The sequence below is a fragment of the Natrix helvetica genome (assembly GCF_964273705.1).
Source record: "Natrix helvetica genome assembly, chromosome: 1".
In the NCBI taxonomy this organism is placed as follows: Eukaryota; Metazoa; Chordata; class Lepidosauria; order Squamata; family Natricidae; genus Natrix; species Natrix helvetica.
The window spans coordinates 277,853,289-277,880,632 of record NC_138548.1 but is presented as its reverse complement, the minus strand read 5'-3'; the positions used below and the strand labels follow the sequence as shown (position 1 = coordinate 277,880,632).

General features: G+C 37.5%; 1 protein-coding gene across 2 annotated transcripts in view; it reads left to right on the top strand.

The window, feature by feature from the left end:
- The window catches only part of FSTL4 (follistatin like 4), a 520,328-nt gene that overhangs the window by 422,265 nt on the left and 70,719 nt on the right, over positions 1-27,344 (top strand). For both annotated transcript variants that reach the window (XM_081936569.1, XM_081936570.1), the window contains exon 7: positions 13,246-13,412. In XM_081936569.1, coding sequence (XP_081792695.1) covers positions 13,246-13,412 — 167 coding nt within the window. The remainder of the gene's footprint in view (positions 1-13,245; positions 13,413-27,344) is intronic.

The following is a 27,344-nucleotide window of genomic DNA, read 5'->3' as shown; positions in this document are numbered from 1 at the left end:
GCTTTTGAACTGATCTGATGATATGCAAACATTTCTCCTGAATTGAATCATCATTCAGATCAAGTTGATTCAAGTTGACAGTCTCAGTATGATTTGAAGCGACTCATAGAACCTGTAATGTTTATTTCATGAGCCTATAGATGAAAGTCCAAGGCCATTGTGCTACCTCTTTTATCTTTTGAGTATAGAGATGTTTGTAGAGAAGGTTGCAAAACTTTTGTTTTAAGAAGCACTTAGCTGTGAATGTTGAGAAATACTGAGATGGACTTATTTTGTGGAGGGAAAGTTGACAGAACAAATTTTATACCTTTTAGTGAAAGATTAAGTATAACTCAAAAAATCATAGCCTGCAGACTTCAGGAATAAATGACAAACAGAAAAGTCTTCAAATGCTAAATTCTTTGTCATGGTTAGAAATACAGTCATGCTTTTTTATGACTCAAAAAATACTGCGACTAATTTAGTGCAGAATTTACTATAAAACGTTATTTGAAACAGCATGCCTGTGGGAGGCAGAGTGTACATTACAGTAATGGTTTGAATTATGGCAATTACAAAATATAGCTTAGATTAGCATATTTTCTTAGGATTTAAAAATAATCTTATTTCACACACACATTTGCTCAGTTATGTTCCTGCACTTAGAATGCCTGATGGAAATAATAAAACGGGGATGATTTTTAATTGACTCTGACTTGGGCCTCTGAAATACCTTTCAGGATCTATAAAAAAAACCAATATGCTGATATATAAATACACAGAAAAACAAAAATAGATTTTCTCATTACATGAATTTCATGTCTATAACAAAAAGTTCTGAACCTGTTATTATTGATGGTAGTAGTTTTCTTGTTCCCTATTTAGCCATTTCCTCAGATTCATTGCACGAATTATGCTAGCAAACCCACATAGTGAGTTGAAATATTAGAAAGCTAAGCCAATTCTTCCTGAAACAAAAATTTGAAGCATTAGAGCTCTAGTACTGATTCCTAGCTGCTTTCAGGAATTATTTTTGAAAATAGAGAAAAAAATGATAATGTGAACAATTGAAATTTTACGGAACAGATAGACAAATTCCTCATCACTGATTCGATGTTAGTTTTCATATTTATTATTAATCATTCAGACAGATGCAGTCTACTTTATGAGTCACTTTCATGAGTGGAAGGGGCTGTCATCATGGCATTGAATCCAAAGAGATTCCTGAATTTATTGCAGCCCTTGAATGCTAAAATAGCGTGAGGCAGAGATTCCACTGTTTCTAATGGCATTCCCCCACCCCCCCAAGCATTCTATCTGGATGTTTGGTTAACATAAAATAGTCTCAAATATTTAATTTGCTTTCCAATATAATTCAGAGATATTTATAGATTTGTATACTGTAGAATCTACATTTAGTCATAAAAACACATTGAGAAGTTCTAATTAAAAGATAAAGGTTCCCCTCGCACATATGTGCTAGTCGTTCCCGACTCTAGGGGGTGGTGCTCATCTCCGTTTCAAAACCAAAGAGCCAGCACTGTCAAAAGATGTCTCCGTGGTCATATGGCTGACATGACTAGACACTGAAGATGCACGGAACACTGTTACCTTCCCACCAAGGTGGTTTCTACTTGCATTTTACATGCTTCAAACTGCTAGGTTGGCAGAAGCTGGAACAAATAACGGAAGCTCACTCTGTTACAAGGTGCTAGGGATTTGAACCTCTGAACTGCCGACATTTCTGATCAACAAACTCAGCATCTTAGTCATTGAGCCACCACGTCCCTAATAAATTCTAATTATTGGCCCCCAAGCCAACACTCTCTTTGGGTTGCTCCTTTGGGGCTGGGGGCTGGGGAAAGGAATATTTATATTGCTGTAAATTTCTAGAGGAAAGGTGGCATGTAAATCTAATATGTAAAATGAAACCTCACTTCCCCCCCCTCTCTTGCTCTCTTTCACAAGCACATACACACACTAACAGACAGAAAAATATCAAACATGTACTGTATATACATCACAGAGTTGAATGGAATTGCACAGAAATTTCTTTGGCTCAATAAAAAGGCAGAGGACAAATAAAGATTGGCTCATGCATCCCTAATTAGAAATGTTTTATTGACTGATAAAGCAGATACTGAGAGAAAAGTCTTGGCTTGCATATGCCCTAAATTAGGATAGAACCTATTTATTGAGATTAAAATTTAATGCAAAGTTCATGCTCCTTTACTAATTGGAGAGAGAATACATTAGAAGCCTGTGCCAATCAATGTAATAAATAAATGCTGTGGAATAACCTTCATTCTTTAATAAGATGCACATCTGTGGAAACCTAGAAAAAACATTACATTATTTCATGTCTAGAATATCTGTGACGAAATGAGGAAAAATAATTAAAAAGCAGTAAAAAATACTGCAAAATTGTTATATCAGGAGTTTAAAGTCCCCCCCCCCCAAATCTAATTAGAGATACAAAAAAACATTTTCCAAATCAAATGGAATTCTGCATTTAATGTACTCCTCTTGCTGAAGGAAAGATGACCCGCAGTTGCTATGTAAATTATCTCTAAGCTATGCTAAATCAATGAGTTTTGTTCTGTAGATGCTCGTTCCAGGTTGCTCCCTTTAATGACCTCAATTATATATGTCTTCATTGTGAAATTATGATTGCCATTGCTTGGCTTCAGATGACAGCAGAGGAAAGATTTCCATGATAAAGAAGTATAAATGGTATTATCTAACTAAATTAGCATGCAGGACTTGCTATTAAAGATTATTGCTATTAAAATCAGTGCAGTTCATAAAGGCCCTGTGATTGAGTAGTAATAACAATAATGGCAAAGTAGCAACAGTGGTGCATTGGGATATTGGTAAGAAATAACATTTACCTGCAAGCAAGAACTGGTAGGACCACAAAAATAAAGTTATAGAAAAAGAAAAAGCTAAAGTGCTCTGGGACTTTAGAATACAGACATGTTCCAACACCCCTAACTTAACAATTGTCAATAAGAAAGACAAAAAACAAAATCTGAATAGTGGACATGGTAGTTCTTGGAGACAACAGGAGAGAAGCAAAAGAATTTGAAAAAATGTAGTTTTTTTTAAAAATGAAAATAGAAGTGGAATGACTGTGGCAAATGAAAGCAAAGATAGAACCAATAGTGATAGGCACCAGAGTGCAATCCCAAAAGACCTAAACCACAACTTGAATACCATTGGCATTGAAAATATCATTACCAATCAATTGCAAATGGCAGTTTTACATGAAACATTTTACATCCTGCGATGCTACTTTTAACGCCATCAAACAAAAACAAACAACATCTGCCTTTCCCACATCCTTGGCAAAGATTCAATAGGTAGATAAAAATAACAAATCCAGTCTAAACATCCAGCTGATTACATGACAAACCACAATAATACAACTGAGAGGCAATAATATATCATGTTTGTAGATCAATATAAAATGCTTAATAGTTTCTAGCAAGTCGGAATATTTATGTTGCTTATTTACAACATATATCCTGCCCATATGATTTCTTTCTTAATCCCCAAATTAAGAAAAGTATCCCGTGAGTCAAATTTGACTTCTGGTGACTTCATGCATTACAGCTATGTGGTTTTCTTGGCTAAATGTAGAGGTAATTGTTATTGCTTTCTTGAAAAATACTTTTAAACTTCTCAGTCTATCCTACAGCCCTGGTGTACCCTGTAGATCTGTTTCCTAGATGAAATCTTAACATACTTGGTTTATAAACCCATGTAAGATCAGCTAGATTTTGCTATCGGCTCAGATACTAATGACCAGTGGTGGCATTCAATTTTTTTATTGCTGGTTCTGTGGGTGTGGCTTTGTAGCAATGGTGGGTTGCAGGTGGTACGCCCCGGTACGGGTGTACCGGTGCCTGCCTGGAGCACCGGGTACCGTTCTGGTATGGTGCTCCAGAGGGCCCACCCACCCGCCAGAACTCCTTATCTGTAGTTGAGCTCTTCAGCACTTCTGTGCATGTGCAAAGAGCGCACAGTGCCTAAGCAATGCTCCACCGAGCAGCTGGAGCATCACGGAGGTGTCGCAAAAGGTAAGGATGCATGTGCACACTTTGCATGTTCATGTGATGGATGCTGGGCCCCGTTGCACCGTACTGGTTGCAACGGGATCCAGAACCCACCACTGCTTTCTAGGCATGCTGTGGCTTTGTGGGCATGGCATGGGAAAGTGACTGAAAAATCCCCATTTCCTCCCCATCCCACTCATCTGCTTTCCAGCTCCGTTCTCCTGTTCTGCACAACAAAAGAAGATTGGCTGGGAGGCAGCAGGGGCGGGGACAGCCTATTTGCCGATTCTCTGAACTACTCAAAATTTCCGCTACCGGTTCTCCAGAACCGGTCAGAACCGGCTGAATACCACCTCTGCTACAGATTCACACAGGGTCACAATAGGATCCATGCTGGTGAAATCCTAACAGCATTTGTTTGATCTTCTCACTCATCTTTAACACCTGTGAGTTTATATTCTCCAAAAGCACTTGCAATAAATAAAAGAATGCTTGTGATTTTGTTAGCTTATATCTTTGTTAGAATGGATGAGAATGGTCAGTCGATTATGAAAGACTAATCATATCATTTGCAATTTTTCTATGAAATATTTTTCCTTGTTCTTCTGTGAAACTCAGTATTTGTCATATTTTAAAAGGAAATGCTACAATAATGCACTTGAAAGAAAGACTACAAGATAGTGTTAAAAGTGTTTCACAGAAACCAAATCATTCCAAAAAAAACCTATGATTAAGGGAACACCATGGAAAGACAAAGCCAATATAATTCCCTCTTTCGTCTTATCTTTTTAAACAAAAAGGATCCTCATTAAAGGCACTGAATTTTATGTAATTTGTTAATTGTTTTTTATCCTATCAAGTGCATGTCAAATATAATTATTTTCATCAAAAGAGGAAAATGTACCTCAACTTTAAAAATGTACTAATGTTACATATATTAGTGTTAGAAATCACTGAAATATGTGTTGTGAATATTTATAAATAATTAAAACAAAATGTTATAAACTGAATGTAATCAAATCTCAAATATGTGTGAATAGCAATAGGCAGAAGAAAACCATAATCTGGCCAGATTAGAGGAATCTAACACAATCTCTAATATCGATTTCCAAAGCAAAAGTTTGCAGTGAGTCTCATAGCTGACCCAAAGTATTTTGTACCTGGTAATTGGCTTAACTGTACAATTTTCCGCTCTTTTTAACTCATTATAAGAGAGCTACCTTCTGGTGCTTTACATATTCAGCACTTAATATTCCCTAATAAAAAGTGCACAGCTTCAGTAAATTGGATGCTCGTTTTTAAATGGTGTGCTGCAGTGAGAGTCACTTTGGGTTTGGCCCTCAGTAAGGTCTGTATAAAATAGAACAAAAATATTGGAAAGCAGCTCTCTGCAAACTGTGAGCAATTTAGAACAAAATTTATTTTGTGTGAACTGTGAAGTGTTCAGAACATAAGAACATGAATAGTGCCCTGCTGGATCCGACCCCTGGTCCATTTAGTCCAGCTATCTGTTCTCACTGTGGCCAGCCAACTACACAAGGAACACCAATGGTCTCCCAGCCTTCAGAGACAGCCGTGCTGCCATTAAGAGTAACACACATTGGTTCCCAGGACTTTCACAAATTAATATAACCCGTTTTTGAAGCCAGAAAAGCTGGTAGCCAGCGCCACATGTCATGATGGCGAATTCTAAATTTGAATTATGCATAGTGTGTATGTGTGTTTGTCTGTCTGTCTATATCTATATCTAATCTATATTGATATCTATATCTATATCTATCCATCTATCATCTATCTATCTACATAAGATATCTTTCGTCCATATTTCATTTTATTGGGTGACCTGGTTCTTGTATTTGGGGAGTGGAAAATATCTCTTTATCCACAACATGCCTAATTTTGTATACCTCAGTCATGTGCTCACTCCGTCATCTCTTTTCTAGACTAAAAATCCCCAAATACTATTATCTTTCATTACAGAGAAGCTTCTCCAGCCCCCACGTAAGTTGCCCCAATGTAAGTTGCTCCCATCTGAACCTTTTCTATCTCTTCCACGTCTCTTTTGAAGAGCATCAACCAGAACTGCACGTTATATTCCAGATGCCATCACACCATTGATTTATATAAAGGCATTATGCTATTGGCATCTCTAGTTTCAATAGTGTTTCTTATGAGCCCTATTATTGGTTTTTTCCAGCCAGTGCATGCTGTATGAAATCAGCATCTTCATTGAACTGTTCACCATGACTCCAAAATCTCCTTTTTCATCTAGCTCTGCTAGCTTTGATCCCATTAGTTTATGTGACTGGTTAGGACTTTTGGCATCATCTTCCACTGTCATCTTGAATGACCCACTACCATGTTGACACCTACTGCCCTAATGCAGTGTGCAGAGATCCCTTTGAGGTTGTTTTACAGTCCCTTTTTGTTTTTAGCACTTATTTTTGTAGATTAGCTAGACCGACTTTGCCTTCATGGAGCCATGTTGTGTATCCTTGAACAAGGTGAATGTCTCTAAATGTTTGGTAAATTTATCTGAGGTAAAATTATCCAAGCATGAGATTAATGAAAGTGCCTGTCTCACATTACATGTATATTTTTTTTGAGAAAAAGGCTAATCAAGGTTGCTTTAAAATTGAAGGTAGCATACTTGCAATTTAGTAAAACTACAGAAACAATTTTCTATTATTACATCTGTATTTAGAAAGCTTTCAAACACAACTGATAACTGAAGGGAGATATTGATGACACTCATTGAAAACAAAATGAAAAACTGGGAGGAGCCAACGTCGCAACGATACGGGATGTCTGGTTTCGATGCTCCGAGACTGCGGCTGATACTTTTGCCGCTGGGTGGTCCAATCGGACCTAAACCGTCCTGCAGAGACGATGAAAAGGAAGAATACATCTTGCTGATCTCAGGGACATCGCAAAGTCCCTGATGGATCCAAGATAGGTTCTTCAAACCGGCGACAAAAAATCCAGCCATTAGGCTGATGAAGTCGGGGCTGCTTCAAAATAGAAAGATACGGAAAGAAAAAGTGTTTCCAGCTGGTGAGGAATTTTTGCTATTTTAAAAGAGACTGCCTATAAAAACACTTAAAGTTAATTCAAATTTGAGAACAGAATAAATAAGCGGCGGAATTAAGCTTTCAATGGTGTTGGACAGTGTGTTATCTTACTTTTTAAATGCTATGTTCATGGATGGAATTTATGCAAGCCTTTTAAAATGAATGGATTAAGTTTTCTTCTTCTATTTTTTTTCTTTTATTATTATTCTTTGAACCCTATGGACTAAAATTCTCCTTCTTCACTACTGCGGGTGTGTTTCCCCTTTCTTCTCTAACATAGTTAAGAATTTGACTTTTTTTTAACTTGGAATATAAAAAAGATGCAAAAAGAAACAAAGAAAATTGTAACAACAGAGTGAAAGAAAAACACTGCTGCCCAGAGGCTGGAGGTTTGTGTATTGGAAACAAAACACTCCTACTTTCCTCACTGATTATTCTGACTTGGTACTTCAAGGTCTCACTGTTTGTTTATAGAGAGTGATAAGAAGAAAAGCATACAGAGGTTCCTTTGAAGTATATCTTTAACCAGAGAAAAGTGAAAAGAAGACTTTATTGTGAATTTATGCTTAATCTTGTAAACACCTTCCAAGCCAGAGCAGCAGTGTTTGTCAGCTGGAGATAATGGCACAACTTCAACAGCAGAAAGAAATTTTAAACAAAAGATATTGTTAGAAATTCAGAAATTATCACATACATTTGAGAGAACGGAGAAGAAGTTGGAAAACCTAGAGCAGCTAACAGTAAAATATGATGAAGTTGGAGATGTTTATCAAGTGGAAAAAGTGGAGGTTAGAGTCCTAAAAACCCAAGAGAAAAATGATCATAAAGAAATTAAATACGCTGATATTTATGGTGATTGGTTTGTGGCTGGAAATGGAAAGAGTGGAACACTGAAAGAGGAATTAAATGGAGGGGAACTCTACCCCAGATGGCAAGATACAGAAGAAGAGGAAAAAAGAATTTATGGAGTTAAAGAGAGAATTTTTATTAGCAACATCATTGATAACACTACTGACAATTAAAGATAAGCTGATTAAGGAAACAGAAGAAGGGCATCGAAATTACATGAGAGACTTAATAAGCAATGAGTTGCTAAGAGGAGTCCATACAAATTTGATTAAGGAGATGATTAGAGGACTGATACCACAAATGGCAGAAGACATGAGACTGTTTTTCTAATGGAAAGATATAGGTTGATAGATGGAAGTGTATAATTTAAAACTAGTTAAAATTAGTGAAATTTAGTGACAATAGATATAGTCAAATAAATAATTCATAATGATAATAATATATACATATGTATTGTTATGATAAGCAATAATTGGATATGAATATTGAATGGTACCCATGAAAGGAAGATTAGAAATATTTTGGTTATATATAAAGGCTAATAAAAATAACTCAATTAAATTTAGTTAATTTTTTATTATTAGGGGGGAAATGTTATGATACAAGATACAGTCAAATAAAGGAGGGATAATGATAACAATGTATATATATGTGTGAGAGAGAGAGTACAACATAAGGAAACTGAATGTAAATTGTAAACATTGATTTGGAAAGAAGGATTAGTAATTTTTGTTACTAAATATTATGGATGTTTAGCTAGAATAGGACATAAATATTCAGTGTTATTGGAGGATTTTAGAAATAGCAAATGAAATGTCAGCATGTGGTTATGTTTTAAATCTTGATATATATTATGATGAAGGACGTTTAAACAATTGTAGTCAAATGAAAATGGAAATATGATGATGGTAATATGTATAAATATTTGAGTTAAAATACTTGAGTTAATATGAATTATGGTTGATGACTGTGGAAGAGATGCACAAAAGACTTTTGTAACCAACTGATACACTTTCTACAGGATGCAAAGAAGGAGGATTTTTTGTGTTGTGTTTGTTTTGAAAATTAAATTTTTAAAAAAAATATTATTAAAAAAAGAAAACAAAATGAAAAACTAATAGACTTAGCTTTTTTTTTAGCAAAGTTGTGAGAGTAAATACTTTAATTTTTTATTGTGCATGTTTGTGTGTGTTTAAAAACCATCCCTCCTTTTTTGTAAAATGCCCCATCTGACAGTTATTTTAAGTATATTCTATATGCCTATAATACCTGATGAAGTTTGATGCCATTTTAATGGAACTGAATATTCATTCCATCGAGCACATTGATGCTTGAAGGAAAGGAAAGAGGAATTATATCCCTGGAGAGTCTGATCAGGCCCCTGCCATTCTGAAGAGCAAATGTCAATTACCTGGTCTATCTTTTCTTTATATCAACCAGAACATTGATAAAGTGTTTTGCTACTCAAGCAAGCCCAGACTGTGTCAGGTTCACTGATCAGTATTTCAAGGTGGATTCTTAATTTCTCTGCTCATCAATAAAGGGGAAAGGAACTGAAACAGTAAAGAGTAGATGGCTGGATTAGCCATTGTTTCAGATTGTGTCTTTTAAAGGTTAATCAGCCCTGACACTTATAAAGAGAATTAGGTATCTGCTCACAGTTACTTTCCAAGATAGCCTGAAACTTGTGTTTTGTGTGTCACAGAAAAGGTGGGCATCTGTGATTAATGGTTCTCCAGCCAACTTAAAGTCTAAGCTGCTTGTTTGCTTGAACCATGACAAGAGTTTTGCTTTCTTGTGTCTTTGTGGGTGCATGCGTTCGGATCAATTTGGACTCTTGATGATTGCCTTGGCAAGTCCCTGCAGTTTTGGGGGGAAGATTTCAGAAGTAGCTTGCTATCGCCTGCTTCCTAGGCCTGAGATAGAATGGCTGGCCCAAGATCATCCAGATGGAATTTTACTTAAGGTGGATCTGTAAGTCACTATTTCCTGGTTTCTAACCTGATGCCCTAACCACTACAAACCAGTTCTCAAAGCATTGTTACTGTTGTGAAAAAGATTCATTCTTTCAAACAGTTCCTCTTAATTATGATAAAGTTTTTATAAGTTGCAGCCAAGATCCTATTTCAGCAATGTTAATTGCCAGTGTCTTTCTTCTTTTGTATGACATGGTAGTTGCTTTTCACTTAGCAATATCCACCCAGCATCTCTCTGTTCGCTACAGGTAATCCTTGACCTACAACCACAGTTGAGCCCAAAAATATCTATTGATAAGCAAGAAAGTTGTTAAGTGAGTCTTGATCCTTTTTATGACCTTTCTTGCCATATTTGTTAAGTGAATCACTGCAGTTGTTAAGTGAATCATTCGGTCATCAAGCAAATCTGGCTTCTTTCATTGACTGGTTAGTCGAAAGCCAGCTGACAAGGTTACAAATGATGATCACATGATCCCAGGACAGTGCAACTGTTATAAATACATGCTAGTTGCCAAGCATCCGAATTTTGATCACGTGACCATGGGGATGCGGCAATGGTGTAAGAATGAAAAGTGCCTGGTCAACAGGGGGGGGGGGGGGTTGGACTAGATGACCTACAAGCTCCCTTCCAACTCTGTTAATCTATAAATCTGTAAACTGTGGTGGACTATCTCACTAGCATCACTGTAAGCTGAATATGAACAATACTGAGACTGTTGTATGTCAGACTGAGTTTCTTTCCCATCTTCTACTGAGTTACCTTCCTGTTTGTTTCCAGGGCTCTCAGGTTCCTCTGCCTTTGAGGTTTGAATTTATGACCATTGTGTCTGTACCCATTTCTTCATTCTATAGCAAGAATTACTATTTTTTAATATTTGGAGGACTGCATTGAAGGGTTGATGGAGAAGATGGCAGCATTATTGTTGCATGCTTTAGGTCTGATTTTTATAACAGTATCCTATCAGGTGTTCTTAATAGGTCCTGGTGGCACAGTGGTTAGAATGCAGACCAACTCTGCCCATTGTCAGGAGTTCAATCCTGACTGGTTCAAGGTTGACTCAGCCTTCCATCCTTTCAAGCTCCGTAAAATGAGGACCCAGACTGTTGGGGGCAAATGCTGACTCTGTAAACCAGTTAGAAAGTGCTCTAAAGCACTATGAGATCTAAGTGCTAATGTTATTGCTATTAATTCCTTTCTCCATCCTCTGAATTTAGTCTGGAATAATGTCATTTGGGCTGTTCTGGACCTAGCATGTTCTTTACATGTTTGTGTAGGACTCTGCACTGGCTCACCATATGAATCAGAGCCCAGTTTAAATGATTGGTCTATCTGTGTTTAAAGCCTTCCTATCACTGACTTGCCAGTATCTGTTCTTCTCAATGTCTCTACATTTCTTTTTCATTATTTACATTCCTTTCAGCAATACAATCTTCTTTCAATTCCATTCAGGGTCATGGTCTTCATCTTTTCAGCCTGTTGAGTCCATCATGACTCCAGAATCAATACCATTTTCTGTGGACAGTGATCAATTTAATGTGGTTCAAGCTACCACAGTTATGCTGTACACCTCTCGGTGACAAGAAGATACAATAGCTTCTTAATCTCTTGACTTCCCTCTTGTTGGACAAGTGAAAATTTGCAGCTTAATTGGCTGCTGTGATATGCATTATTTTTAGATATATCTTTCGCTTGAAGTTCATGTATTTGCAATATTGTTTGTTTGCCAACCACAGACTAGATCAGTATAGCATCAGAGGGTATGTGATAATAAACTATCATCTTAAATATCATCTTATTGGGCTATTAATGTGAAAGTTCCACTTGGAGCATTTAACGGTTGCATAGTCCAGAGTCAAGAACAGATATCTAGGGAATGATAAAGCTATAAATGTTTCAGATTTGACAATGTTGCTTTATTACTTCGTCACTTCTCATTATATTTAGTTAAAATGCTTAATAATAATTCTCTTCCACTGACAGTAATTCCACCATCAATAACTTACCTGTTCATGCAGCAAAGCAAAGTGTGGTTGGCATATTTTACAACAGTTACCTATGCAAATAATGCTATTATTGTGGAGTTTTGAGGAGTTAAAATAGACAGATTTCACAATCTTGTCTATATTATTTTTCTCTTTGGCGGTATTAATCAGAATGCAGTGCTAAGTAAAAAAATATTTAAAAATCCTAAAACCAGTTCATACAAAGCAGTTTAGAATGGAATAGAATACCATTAGAATGGAATTGAATGGAATTAGAAAAGAAACATGATGAAAAATATCATTTTCTGATGTAAGAGGTCATTTGGATGACTGTTTACTCAGTAGGCATAGCATTGTCTATCTTAATAAAACTATCATATACTAATACATATAAAACAACCCACTGAGAAGCCAACCCTCAACATTTTAATCCAAATACTATGAGAGATACACAACTCGCAGAAAAGCCAACCTGCTTTTTTCATGGTATTTTGATTAAAAATTTGAAGAACGGTTTATCTATGGATGAGTTCATCTGTGAGTATAAATGGGAAATACAGTATATTAAAATATTATCATATTCTTGCAAATAAGTATTTCCGTGAATAGGTTGAACCTCATTTTCTATCTAATTTGGGACCTATAATTCTCAATGTACCGCTGAGTGTACAACATACAATATTTTTCTGGTTATTAGATTATTTGTTTGCTTGTTTGTTTATATTCAGATCATATATGTTATATATGAATTTCCCCTCAAGGGTTTAGTCCAGTTGAGAAAAAGCATCTTTGGATGGTTTTATGATTGTGTTTGGTTACCATTTGGGTATGTTTTAAATATTAGGTGGGGGTTCTTTACTTTAGCGTAAGTTTTTGCTCCATGCTGCCTAGAATCATACCAAAAGTTTTAGTTGGGTAGTTTTGCCAATCAGACAGATGAAAGATGATGGATGGATGGATGGATGGATGGATGGATGGATGGGATGGGATGGGATGGGATGGGATGGGATGGGATGGGATGGGATGGGATGGGATGGGATGGGAGGTACACATTCCTACATGAAAAACATTTAGTCCAAATAGGTGTGCCTTTCACAAATGAGAAAGAAAAGTATATGCTAATCTCTTTAATATGAATTTGATTTCTGCAGGCTAATAAGACTGATATTATATTATGCCTAGAAACCTTGAGGATTATGTTATGGGCAGGGAGTATTTGGGTTTATATTTGGGGCAGCCAATGCTTTAGCTATTCCTGAAAATTCCTTCATCATTTTTATTTAGTAGATAGTAAAAAGAATAAATTGTCTTTTGTGATTATTTTCACAGAGGTGGTTCAACTCGTACTCCCCGAAGAGCATAAAGTCAGCATTACCACAGTAACTGTTGGACTAAGCACTGTATTGACTTGTGCTATACATGGACCTCTGAGACCTCCAATCATCTGGAAACGCAATGGGATTGTGTTGAACTTCTTGGATTTGGAAGATATCAATGTAAGTCTTCAGTCATAACCATGACTACATATTGGAGAAATGAAAGTACGAGTTTACATTCTACCAGGATTCACACATTATTTGAATATAAACTGTATATCCCCCCCCCCCAGGGAAAATACATTCTCAATAAATATTAGTAAATATTTAATTATTGTGGGGAACTTTGATCTTTCAATCAGTCCTCAGTTTTAAATGTGGCAGTTTTTATATTTTCATACTTTAGGGGTACACAGTGTAAAGACATATATCATGAGCCTTGGTGGGGCAGTGATTAGAGTACAGTTCTGCAGGCTACTTCTACTGACAGCTGGCTGCCTGCAATTTGGCAGTTGAAATCTCACCAGGCTCAAGGTTGATTCAACCTTCCATCCTTCCGAGGTGGGTAAAATGAGGACCCAGATTGTTGGGGGCAATATCCTGACTCTGTAAACCGCTTAGAGAGGGCTGTAAAGCACTGTGAAGCAGTATATAAGTCTAAGTGCTATTGCTATTGCTATCATGCTTATGCATATTCATGGTTATAGGATGAAAGATTTCCTCAGAATTTTTTGCTACCTTATATACTCTAAAACAAACTCTAAGGGTAGGATAAACCAGGAACTGGAAAGGGAGTTCCAGCCTTGGAAAGACAAATACTGCAAAAACCTTTACTCTCTGATTTCCCCAACACTGAAAATGCTGTATTAGGAAGAGGATGGGGGGAAAGGATGTGGTTGGAGCTCAGTAAGGGCATGCTGGAAAAAGGTTTATCAGAACCAAACTCATCAAAGCAGGGGAGGTGGGGAGGGGGCAGAAATCAGACCAGCCTTTGCTTTGAAGATAAATAACTATAAAAGTCTGTATGGGAATAGAAAGCTGGTATGTTTCATTAGGATAGGTAAGACTATCTTGTGAAATGATCCCAATTGGTGTTCTGTTTGGACAACAGGTTTTTCATAAAGTAAGAATAACAAAAGTACAGTTCAGCACAGTATATCTTCCATAAAACAGATGTTTTATGTTGCCTAAAATAGATATTCTTTTGGATAAGGAAACTACATGTTCAAATAGTGTGTGTATGTTGTGTGTATGGGACACATGTGTATGTGTGTGTGTGTGTGTGTGTGTGTGTGTGTGTGTGTGTGTGTGAGTGAGAGAGAGAGAGAGAGAGAGAGAGAGAGAGAGAGAGAGAGAGAGAGAGAGAGAGAGAGAGAGAGAGAGAGAGAGAGAGAGAGATCTCCCCCAAATACTACTTTGGATGAGCATTCAAGTTTTTTGGATAAGTTACTTGTTCTTTATTCTCATCAGTTTGCTGGTATATACCCTGCAAGAGAAATCCTTTGGTGTACAAGTGTCTCTCTCCTACCAGCCACCCTGTCATGGTACACTTCATTTTCTCCTTGTTTAGAATGTGCAAACAGGCCCTGCTACAAGACTGTGCTTTAAGCAAGTGTGGAAGATCCAGATTTTAGTACGGGGACAATCAGATTTAAAACTTTGCCCAGTTTTGATCCAGAGTAAGCCCTTTCCTCCAGCTATTTATTAGATCAAATTGTTCTACTATTTATTTCTTTATAAATAGTATATCAGCGGTAGGATACATCTGCTTTACAGATTTGTAAAGAGGGGACTTATATAGGCTGCTGTATACCATGAAGTTTCTCCTACTGAACTCTGTTAACTCTTCTAAATTTTCCTCCTAAATTGGACTAAGAGTCACGTTGGACAATCCAGCAATTGGAAATAGTGCTTTATTTCTCTTCTGCTAAAGGCCAGTTCTGCATTGCTCAATGATATATTTAAAGGCATAAGGAGAAACTATGCTTCTTAATGCAGTCGAAGTCACTTTTCTGGTAATTACATTGTTTCTATTCCCATTCTTTTAGGATGCCCCAAGCAGCAACTCAGTTGCATTTTTCTATTTTTCACAATAAGGCTAGCAATTTAGTTAATTGGAAGTATAACAGGAGATTAATTGTACCTTTTAACATTAAGAAAATCTTCCCTGCTTCTGACATGACTTAATCACATTTCAGACATTTTTAAACAATCATACATTGTGTTTCAATTGAAATAATGCCCTATCAAAATTTAAAAGGCAGCCATCAAATAATTTCAAAATAAAATAAAAAGTTTGTGGCAGAAAATCTAGTATTACTATGCCCCACATCCGTGTCTGTCCTGAATAGAGATAGGCAGGTATGTGACATGCATCAAAATAAATATTGATGACAGTAATATTTGACAATAAAACACCAAGTGTGAACAAAAATTAAAATTAGGAGAGTATTTTATTTTTTGCTTGCCTGCTGCTTTTGTGCACTGTTTTGACTGGCAATTAAAATTAATCATTTTTCTTGACTATTTAATGAGAGTCTTATAAGCTGCATAGTAATTTCTCTTATCTACCAAGACCTGAATATTTTCATCACATAACTCTTCCGAAAGTACCATCTGAATGACTCATATAATTAATTCATTTTATCCTTGTCCCTAATATTCAAGGTTGCCTAAATTAACAAAATAATATTTAATACTAATGAATACCATAGCTACTTGGGATGCATTTTAAAAGAAACCACTTTTAGTCATATGTTTATTTTATTGCACTTACAACTCACATTTTCTACAACCTTACAGTGTTTAATGCAATGGTTATTCACTACTGTTCATTCTTGCTCATATAATAGTCTGCCTAAGAATAAAAAATTATGATGATTTAAAAAATAAATAATGTAAAAGTCTTATAATTTAATGTGTTTCTCATTTTCCTGAAATAAAAATTTAAAGTATCTTTTAAACATGTATAGTTTACTACGGAAATATCTTAACACCTAGAGAAGGATGGATCAAATTATTTCAGGTCCATCTCAATTTCATATGTGTTTGTTCATAAATTTATTCTGCATTTTCAACATTTCCCATCTATGATGAAGGAGCCCTAGGAAAAAAATAATGGATCTCTTGATAATTGAAATCATAAGCTGCATGTTGTTAAATAAGCTACTGTGTCTTAAGTCTTGCATCTCTCATGAGATGGGATAGGGTCACTGGAGAGAGGAAATAGAAGCAACTTCATGAGATTAATGGATCTCATGAAGGACATTCAGCTGCTTTGAATATGCTTTTTCAGATTATTTCTATCGTTTCAACTTCAGCTTTTGTTTGACAGGTTTACCACTTGGTTGGCCTTGCCTACTTCTGGGGCCTATATTGCTATCCTCCCGCCCTCCCTTCCCATTTACATTTTCCTCATTTTGGTTAGCACTGTTGCCATCAATCTAAATAGTGAATTACCCTATATGTTCTGCTTTCAAAATGTCATTCCAGAGAGTGTGCCACATGTAGAGGATGACCAACAGGCTGATACTAATTAGAAGATTTATGATGTAGTAGGGAGATACCTAAGGGGGCAGTACATAGTAGAGAAAGGGGTCAGAAAGATGATGGATCTTCTCCCTGTATTTTTTTCCATTTATTTATTTGATGTACAAGCTGCCTCAATCACCAACATGACTTTGGGCAACATATAATGCATTAAATATTTGCCTTGTGGTTAAAATCTCCCCCATAGACGCCTAATATTTTAGCTTTTCTGATCAAATACCAATTCCAGCATCCTGAACTCTTTCTTCACAAAAAGGGTTCCTTAACCTAATCACTCTATGAAGAGGCAAGGAATAAGACATTCTTTCAAATGAAGGTCTATGGAGATTCTCAATCATCGCGGTCATGGTTTTCCCAAAGGTGCTTTTTCAAGAGGCAACTGGACTTTCTGGTTTTTCTTTGAAAGCATTTCACTTCTCATCCAAGAAGTTCAAAGCTGAAGAAGCTTCTTCTATGAGAAGCGAAACGTCTTCAAAGAAAAACCCAAAAGTCAAGTTGCCTCTTGAAAAAGCACCTTTGGGATTGCAAATGAAAGGCATGTCCAAAGTGAATAAGTTTTAAGAAAGAGATTGACTATGCCTGTAATTTCTCCAAATGAAAGTTGTTTGGTGGAAGGAAAGCTATGTTGCAAAGCTATGCCACAAGGTACGTCCTTAAGTGGGTTCGTACCTGTGCTCGGTCAAATTCGGAGCGGGAGGATCTCCAACGACTCTCTAGGTGTCTCTTGTGGCGTTTCATCACCCTTAGCTCCTCGGTAAACCAAGGGGCCAGGGTGGTTCGTTGCCGCAGGAGAGGCCGCAAAGGCGCCACTCGGTCTAGGGCCCCGGCAGGCGCATTATTCCATGCGGCTACCAGGTCCTCTACCCGGGGGCGGGTCAGGTCTACAGTAGGTGGCCCAAGCTCCATCTGGAACTTATCTGGTTCCATCAGGCGCTTGGGGCGGAACCATCTAATATCTTCCGGCTCCGCCTCCCCGCAGCGGGGGGTAGCACCAGGGAAGTCAAGTCGGAGAAGTGAGTGATCTGACCATGACAGGGGAGTGATAGTTAAATCCCCTACTCCCAGATCACTCATCCACTGGCCAGAGACAAAAACGAGGTCCAGCGTGTGGCCTCCCTCGTGTGTAGGGCCCTGAATCAATTGAGTCAGGTCCATGGCTGTCATGGAAGCCATGAACTCCCGAACCTCCTCGGACGCTTCTCCCACCGACGGCAGGTTGAAATCCCCCATCACTAAAAGTTTGGGGGTCTCAACCGCCACCGATGCGATCAGCTCGAGGAGTTCAGGCAGGGCCGCTGATGTATAGCGAGGAGCCAGGTATACTATCAGCAGGCCCAACTGTCTCCCTGGGCCCCACCTCACGACAAGGGACTCACACCCGGATGTCTGTGGCACAGTGGACTCCCTCTTTGTGGAAAAGAGAAGCAGAGCTCAGCAACCTGATTACCACAGCAGAAATGCTGAGGCCTACAGCATTTCCACCTCAGCATTGACTGGCAAACTACAAAGCCAATGCTTGAACAGCCTTTTATTATCTTCATTTATTCAACGAAGTTTTATATTGTGGTCCATCTTATACCAATCACGTCCCAATCAAGAATTATAAAATAATATCAGTAGTAAAGCAATATAAAAATCATATTAAAACCATAAACTTCAAAAACAAAACCTTATTGAATTGTGAGCTACCCAGTTAAACTTCCAAGACATCATCGCCTCATCCTATCCAGTTTGGAGCAGATAGTGGATGGTGGATATTGTTAAGAAGGCAACAAAAACGGAATGCACAGGTACAGTATAGATGATACCTTGCTCAGTAGTAGTAACTGTGAAAGGGATCTTGGAGTCCTAGTGGACAACCATTTAAATATGAGCCAGCAGTGTGCAGCAGCTGCCCAAAAAGCCAACACAGTTCTAGGCTGCATCAACAGAGGGATAGAATCCAGATCACGTGAAGTGTTAATACCACTTTATAATGCCTTGGTAAGGCCACACTTGGAATACTGCATTCAGTTCTGGTCGCCACGATGTAAAAAAGATGTGGAGACTCTAGAAAGAGTGCAGAGAAGAGCAACAAAGATGATTAGGGGACTGGAGACTAAAACATATGAAGAACGGTTGCAGGAACTGGGTATGTTTAGCTTAAGAGAAAGAAGGACTAGGGGAGACATGATAGCAGTGTTCCAATATCTCAGGGGTTGCCACAAAGAAGAGGGAGTCAAACTATTTTCCAAGGTACCTGAGGGTAGAACAAGAAGCAATGGGTGGAAACTAATCAAGGAGACAAGCAACTTAGAACTGAGGAGAAATTTCCTGACAGTTAGAACAATTAATCAGTGGAACAGCTTGCCACCAGAAGTTGTGAATGCCCCAACACTGGAAGTCTTTAAGAAGATGTTGGATAGCCATTTGTCTGAAACGGTATAGGGTTTCCTGCCTAGGCAGGGGGTTGGACTAGAAGTCCTCCAAGGTCCCTTCCAACTCTACTATTGTATTATTGTAAGAAGTAAGAGACTCACGAATGAAGGTGAATATACATGTCCCAGGATCATATTGCAGGATTCAATCTGGATTGGTCACCATAACCAGAGGTTTTGTCTTCTGAGCTTTCAGACTTGTGCTGGAGCCCATCCTCAAGGAACATTTCTGAGTGCTTCGGGCTATTCTATGGTATTTAAGAATAAGAGACTAATGGAATTGGGAGATCACAATCTAAGTCTCTTTGTTGGGGGGTCTGGATCACTTCTCCAAAGGAACTCCTTATGGGTTTATGTTCACAAGGCTATCTACAGTTTTCATTTTCCACAGGGTTTTTTTTTTTTTTACAAATCCATATTTTGTTATTAGTTAAAAATATTGTTATTTTCATTTATTCATCTGATACATCTAGCTGTCCAACTGATACATAACTCAGGATGGAGAACATGAAATTGAATTGTGAGCCACCCAGATATACAAATCAAATAAATAAATAAATAAATAAATAAATAAATAAATAAATAAATAAATAAATAAATAAATAAATAAATAAATAAATAAATAAATAAATAAATAAATAAATAAATAAATAAATAAATAAATAAATAAATAAATAAATAAATAAATAAATAAATAAAACCCTAACAATAGGGACTCAATAAAAACAGCACAGTAAAACTGTGTAAAAAGAAAAACTCAAATAGAAAGACGTGAACATGTCAGCTATTCTCCTATCTGTGGTGGGTTTTCCTCTCTTTACCCCTTGAACTTACAGACATCTCTTCCCGCAACTGGTTTGAGAAATTCTGCACCCAGATGGTTGATCATGGTGGGCTTCCTTCATCCCCTTCTTTGCAGATACTGGTTGGCCTCTTTCCCCATCTTTGGGCTCTATCTCAACAGGACTTTCCTTTCAGGCAATTGCTCTACGGCAGGGGTGTCAAACTCAAGGCCCGCAGGCCGCATCTGACCCATGAGGTGCTTAGATCTGGTCCACAGGGCCACCCTGGAAACAGCAAAGGACAGGCCCGCAGTGCCTCTGCCAGTGAAAATGGAGCGTAGGAGAACTGCACCCAGCCCCCCCCCCCTCATTCTGTTTCCACTGGCAGAATGCCCCGACACGAGTGATGTCAAGCTGACCATGCTCACCCAGCCCCCTGAGGTCAAATACAACCCTGATGCAGCCCTCAATGAAATTGAGTTTTGACAGCCCTGGGCTACAGCATAAATTATGTTTGTTTTCCTTTGGCTTTGTGTCTTTTCTGCTCCCTGCAGTCTTCCTGAGTGTACTACTCCCTCATAAATACACTGGGCTTCTGTTCTGGGAACATTCTCCAATTAAAATAGGGCTGGTTTAAACCTCTTTGCTAGGTAACATCTCTGAATCTTAGGAAGGAAGGAGAAATGCCTGTCATTCAAGGCTGTGAATTTATCTTTTCATACATTTCAATTTTCTCTAAAGGAAAAGTATATGAAAAAAAACATTCAATTTAAAATGTATTGAAATAATAATGCAAAATAGTGAAGTCATAAATATTCAGGAAATGTGATGATCGTATGACATCAGATAAGCAGTACAACTAATAATAATGACATAACAAGGGCTGTGTGGGAAGTATACTACTGTCCGAAAAATGCATTTAGTTTTAAGTGGTTTTCAGCTGTAAAAGGGTTGTGTGTTTTTTAAAAGGAATGCGAAGTAAAAACATTAAAAATAACAATCCACCAAAGGGGAGAGAATCAAGCAAACAAAAGAGTGACAAAAAGCTTGCCTAGTAAAAATATTAAGCTTTGAAAGCGTAAGTCAGGAGAAACAACTCCCGGACTATCTTAACAAAGAAACTTTGCACATCAATGCCAAATACAGCATCAGAGGAGATGAAGAGGTATCCTTAAGATACAAAATATAGAAATAACCTTTTTTTTTACAGCCAACAGTGGTTTTTCCTGTTTACCCTCAACTTGTAATAAGATAATTGTTATGACTGTGGAATATAAGGTGAGATCAGATGAGAATGCAACCGGCACAGAAGTTAAATAGAACAAAAAGCTGTGTTACAATTTATAATATAAAAAAAATATTTCTGGGTGTAAAGGAGAGTATAGCAGAAATAGCACCTAGATGCATAAGAAAGAATTGTATTCGCAATTCAGAAATAAATTCAATCATTCTGCATTTTATCCCTTATGTATATCTATCACCAGTGTCTCATAGGACAATAAAGGATATAGTTGATGATGACATCCATTTGGCCACGTGTAGAAGGACAAAGATTTGGTTCCATCGGGGCTTTATAGAATCTCCCTAGTGATCTGCTAAAGGCCTGGCTGGAAAGAGAGCTATGTAAAAGCCCACGAAATGGAGCACTAGTAATCTACACCAGACCCTGGGAGAGATTTTTTGTTTTGTTTATTAAAATAGAGGGAAGACTTTGATGACTGTATCACAAGGGCATCTCTACTGGCATCCCATTGAGGGAAATGATACCGAATATTTTCTCTGCTTCAAGAACTAAGTTCCCCTGTGGAAGAAAAGAGTACAGTATACGTTGGACGGTTGGACAGTTACTATAGTGGTGGATAGATATACTGTATCCCACAAGCAAATGTCTTACAAAAGAGATGTATAGCTATTTAAAAGAGATGCATTGTACTATTTGTTGGGCATCAATTGAATACCCACAAGGACAATTGCTAGGATAAATCATAAGCAAACAAAGGATTTTGTTTGTTTTTCTTTTCACAATAATCAACCAATCCTTCCAATAATCTCTAAGGCAATCTTGATGTGAGAGGTAAATGCAAGACATTAATATAAGTTACGATTGAGATTTTATATCCATTAAGTAAATGGAAGACAAGGCTTTGTCACTCCATAGCCAATACAATATAACAAATGCAAAAACTGAATAAAAAGGGAATGAGTAAATAGCCACAGTAAGGCCTGAAGCAAGACGAATTTTGGTGTGGCAGCTTCATATTCATTGATTTTTTAAAAAATTGCTGATGGATTATGCAACGCTGCTCGGCAGGCTACATGCTGTATTATATGGGGCTGTTTTGGGGTTTTCCAGTATCCTTCTACAAGCCTTGGTTAACTAAATAGTGTGTAGATCTGGGAATGCATCTTAGAATTCTCAAAAGTTAGTTGTAGTAACAGTACTATTTTCTTGGATCACTGACCTCGCTCTGCTGATTTTTACCACTGAATATCTAGTGCAGGGGTGTCAAACTCAATTTTATTGAGGGCCACATCAGGTTGTGTTTGACCTCAGGAGGGACATGACCAGGGGAGCATGGCAGCTCAATGTCACTTGGGGGCACCTGTGGTAGCCCAAGCACTCTGCCAATGAAAATGGACTCCCAAGCTCCATTCCTGGCTACAACAGTCTCTTGCAACCCTCTGCCAGTGAAAACAGAACTCAGGAGGATGCAGAATCATGGCTACTAATGCTATCTTTTTTGTATGGTTACAGTAATTGAATCTGCTAGTCTGACTCCCTCTGCCTTTACTTTCCAAAGAACTAGGGAGGGTCCCTTCTGAAATGCTTTTTACACCCACTTCCCATCTCTTCTTTGGCCACAGATTTCTTTCATCAGACCCTTATTTAGGCTGTGGTTCTTTCTCCTGTCTCCCAATGTTATTCTCACATCCCATTACATCATAATAATTTACTTGAGGCTCACAAAGCTATGACTACATACAGAGACCTACAAACAGAACCTTCTACTGAACAGAATGAAAATAAGTTAGCGATGGATGGCTGAAATTGGCCTTATACTGTAAATGAGTTGTATGTTCTGCACCAACATTTCCCTAAAGACTTCCTGCAGCTGTCTGCAATTGCTATATGAATTTAGAAATAGCTGCACCAGTTCTGGAAGTACGTGCCAACTTGCTTTGGCGTAACCTTTGCTTAAAGCCATTGACTGCTATACTTGCTAATAAAAATGTGTTTGATGGGTAGGATCTCTGTTATATTCTGAGTGAAAAGGACTTGGAAGGGCTGCAGGGAGATTTGGCCACCTGAAAATACTACATCCCCACAGCGAGTTGTGTTGATATAGCGAGTAGGGAATTCACCTAGTTCTTTGTTGCTCACTCTAGGAATGTACTAAATTCTTTGCATGCAATCAAACAACCACAGATTTTACTTTGTTTATATATCAGGCTCCCTCAAATTTGAAACACAGATGGCTAAAGTACAGTTGGTAGACTGGCAGCATCGTGAGTGCTGAGTCAAATTATAGCATTGAACCATGATGGCTTTACACGCATGTAACAAATTAACTAATCCCAGACTGACATAACAAATTATACGTGTGGTTAATTTATTCCACGCAAAATAGCATCATTTACTGAAGAGCTGTGGTGGTGCCGTGGTTAGATTGCAGCATAATTCTGCTGACTGCCAACTGCCAGCAGTTCGGCAATTCGACTCTCACCAGGCTCAAGGTTGACTCACCTTTCCTTCCTTCTGAGGTCGGTAAAATGAGGACCCAGATTGCTGGGGTCAATATGCTGACTCTGCAAACCACTTAGAGAGGGTATAGCTCTGTAAAGCACTGCGGAGTGGTATATAAATCTAAGTGCTAAGTGCTACTGCTATCTTTTGGGTATGCTGAATGATAGCTTGTTACTTGCTTAGGTGAATTCTTTGGGACAATTCCCCAAGAAGGAAACTTTCAGGTTATCTGCAAGTGGAAATATGAACAACCTCACTAGTTTTCTCATGGTACATGCTTCCGCAATATTCTTAATTATTCTTAACTCTTAATTTCTAGCATCTCTAATATTTATTTTAAAATATTTAGATCAGTAGGTTGACACTATCTTGTGCAGTAGACCTAAAAACCACTTACAAAGCCAACTTATAGGTTCCAAGGCTGTCTTCTTGTTCAAACAGCATTTAAGATTGAAGATTATTTGGCACACTGTGAATGGCAGGGAGCCCCAGACTTTAGTAGCCCAATTCAACATAGTTGTTTCTTGTTTACTGCTGCTCTACCTAAATGGGTTGTAGAATTCACTGGTTGTGGGGTTGGCTTTCCTGGTGGTAAGTCAGTCCCCTGGAAATTGGTGATGCGCAAACTGTGGTCTGCCATCTTTTCCTTAGACATATTCTCTTTCTAGGAATTACTTTTGTTTTAGTTTAACCAGTGTATGACTCTTTCCCACTTTCTTCTCATTTGTATGACCACCTTCAACCTACGTGGTCAGGGAGAAGGACAGCATAGTTTTTCTGTGGTCTTATTCTGTTTGATAATTTCACAGGTGCCAGACAAAATTACTGTCCAAAGGTTTCTTACCCACTCTGCCAGGTACTGAAACACTGGAATAAGCTTTGTTTTTTTTTCTGCCCTGTTTAGCCTCCAACTGCCTTCTTCATACATAAGCAGAAAGAAGTATCAGCAAAAGTGCCTTTATGCATTGTCACCACTGCACAAACCAAAACTAGACACACTGTGGAGCCAACACTTTGGTTATTGCTTATACCAACAGAATATGAAGAGGGGCATTTGAAAATTAGCTTGCCTCATAAAGGCATAGAGTATAAATATCAAAAAAGAAAATTGCCGTTGGAGGAACAGAGAAAATTACTCACATTGAAAACAAAGATAAATGTCCTTTCTCTGTCTTTTGGTAGGAAACAATCACACTAAAAAGATTACAGATATCCATCAACAGATCATCTACACACTTTTTAATCTGATTTTTTTTAAAACTACCAATAGCAACGCTTCTTGTCTTTGTTAGACAGAATGTAGTGGAATTTGCTGTTGGGGAATGAATCCTACCATAAGGCAGATTCTCTGGCAAATTTCATCATGAGGGCAAGAAATAATAAGGCCCTTTTTATTATGTGGAACTGATTGTTGAGAGTAGGGTGGGAAGTACAAGAAATTAATTTTGTTCTTTCCCATAAAAATAAACAAGCCAGGCTTTTCCATTAAAAAAAAAAGGTTTATGAGCTTTCCATAAAAGAAATTGCACAAAACATAATCAACCAACTGCTGCAAATGAGGTGAAACAGACAGCAAATTTTAAATTCCCTCTTTTGAAATCTCTCTCCCTTCCAAGGAACTGTGATTTGCACACTTTATGGCCTCATCACAAGTCTGACATTAGTCCAGACCAGTTAGCCATTTAACCTAATATTCTCTTCCTTCCTTCCCTGCCATTTGACATAAACACAAGCATTTCTCCTTGGTTTTAGCAGGGCTCCAGCTGAGCATGAATCCTGCACATAATGCAGAATAGTGTAATTTCTAATATTCTAATAAAACTCACTTAAGTCTCTAATTTGACTTGTATCCAATTCTCTGCCTCACTGTGCTGGAAAGGGCAAGATGTTCTTTCCAAAAAAGAGGCATTTTTAAATAACATGTTTCATGTTTGTTTATGCAACATATTGGTAAGGATAGTTAGACTGGACACAGTGATCCTTACTGGTTGTCCCAATTATAGCTTTTTGAACAACTGGTTGTATTTCAGGAAATGGTGATACAGTAGCTTGATACATCCTTATTTCCATTAAAGTAGCAACTTGTTCTTTGTGATAAAGTATGTGACATCCTTTGTAAACTTCAACAGATTTCAGTTCATCATCATCATTCCCACTTTTGTATGAGTGCTTTTCAGTGATTTTCTTTCTCTAATTTTCCATTTCTCTCCTTTCTCATCCCATTGTTTCCCTTTCATTCCCATCATAAAGTAGTCCAGTATTCAAGCAATTCCACCTAACCTTTTCTCTGTGCTCATGGTTTTCCTTGTGAGTCAGGAATATGGAGAACTGTGTAACACAATGCCTCCAACCCCAAATCTTGCAGTTGGTTTTAAAGGGTACCATAATTGATAAAAGGCACTAAGAACTCAAGGAGCACTAAGATGTATACTTGATATTCATCCTGCTTCTACCAAAAGCACAACTGAAATGTCATTTCACTGTTATATAAATTGGCTTAAACCTCACTGAAACACAATCAGTCTGGTATAGGGTCTCCTGCTCAAGCAGGGGATTGTATCTTCTGCTCAAGCAGAGGATTGTATCTCCTGCTCAAGCAGAGGATTGGACCAGAAGAACTCCAAGATCCTTTCCAAATGTGGTATTCTATATTATGAGACCCAGATGATCCATTTCCTCCAGGATCATCTGGATCTATTGTCTGTCCATCTTCACAACAGCCTTTGTTCAAAAGAGAAAGTTGACTGGACAAAAATGGTCCAGAATCTAATATCATTGGTCCAACCATGAATAAGAAAGAGACACATTAATCTCTTCTTCAGGACCAAAAGAATCACTCTCTCAAATGTACTGTATTATTTGAGTTTTATTATTATATAAAGTTTACAATAGCATCTAGATTTTAGACATCTATATTTATTTGTAGTTTAGACATATGTCAAAATGTATAGATATATCATGCTAAACTTACTTAAAGCTGTTAACAATAAGCACTCCAGATATAAAACTACTGGATTAATTTTTTTTTTGTCTGTTTTACATGTTTTCTGGACCAAATTAAAAACAACAACAATGTACTGTACATATATCAATCATCCTGTGATTAAGAAATAACTGGCTCAAAGACCACTAGGACATACATAGGTGGAAGAAAAGTATGTAAGATTTGAAACTAGGCTTCTTATATATGGGTACAGTGTTATAGTTGGTAACTGCAGATTTTCTGTTTCAGTTATGGTGCTGTTTTTAAATATGGGCAATAAAACTAGGTTATTGAATAGCTTTGTCTTTAATCTCTCCCTGATAGCCTTCCAGTTCAAGCAAAAGCTGTTTTCACTTTGATATGTTCTTTGCCAATTATAATGCTGTCGCCATTAGTTTAGTTGTCTTTAGATTTAATTTTAATCTCATTTTTGTCATTTTGCTCCTTAATATTTTTTACTAGAGCTTGCATATTCTTTGCAGTTTTGGATATCAGTGTAGTATCATTAGCATGGTGCACATTACTTATATTTCTTCATTCAGTTGTCAAATTACATTCATATCATTCCAATCAGCTACCCTTAATATATACATATCCAGCCTACAGATTGAATAAATCAGAGGTGAATATGCAGCC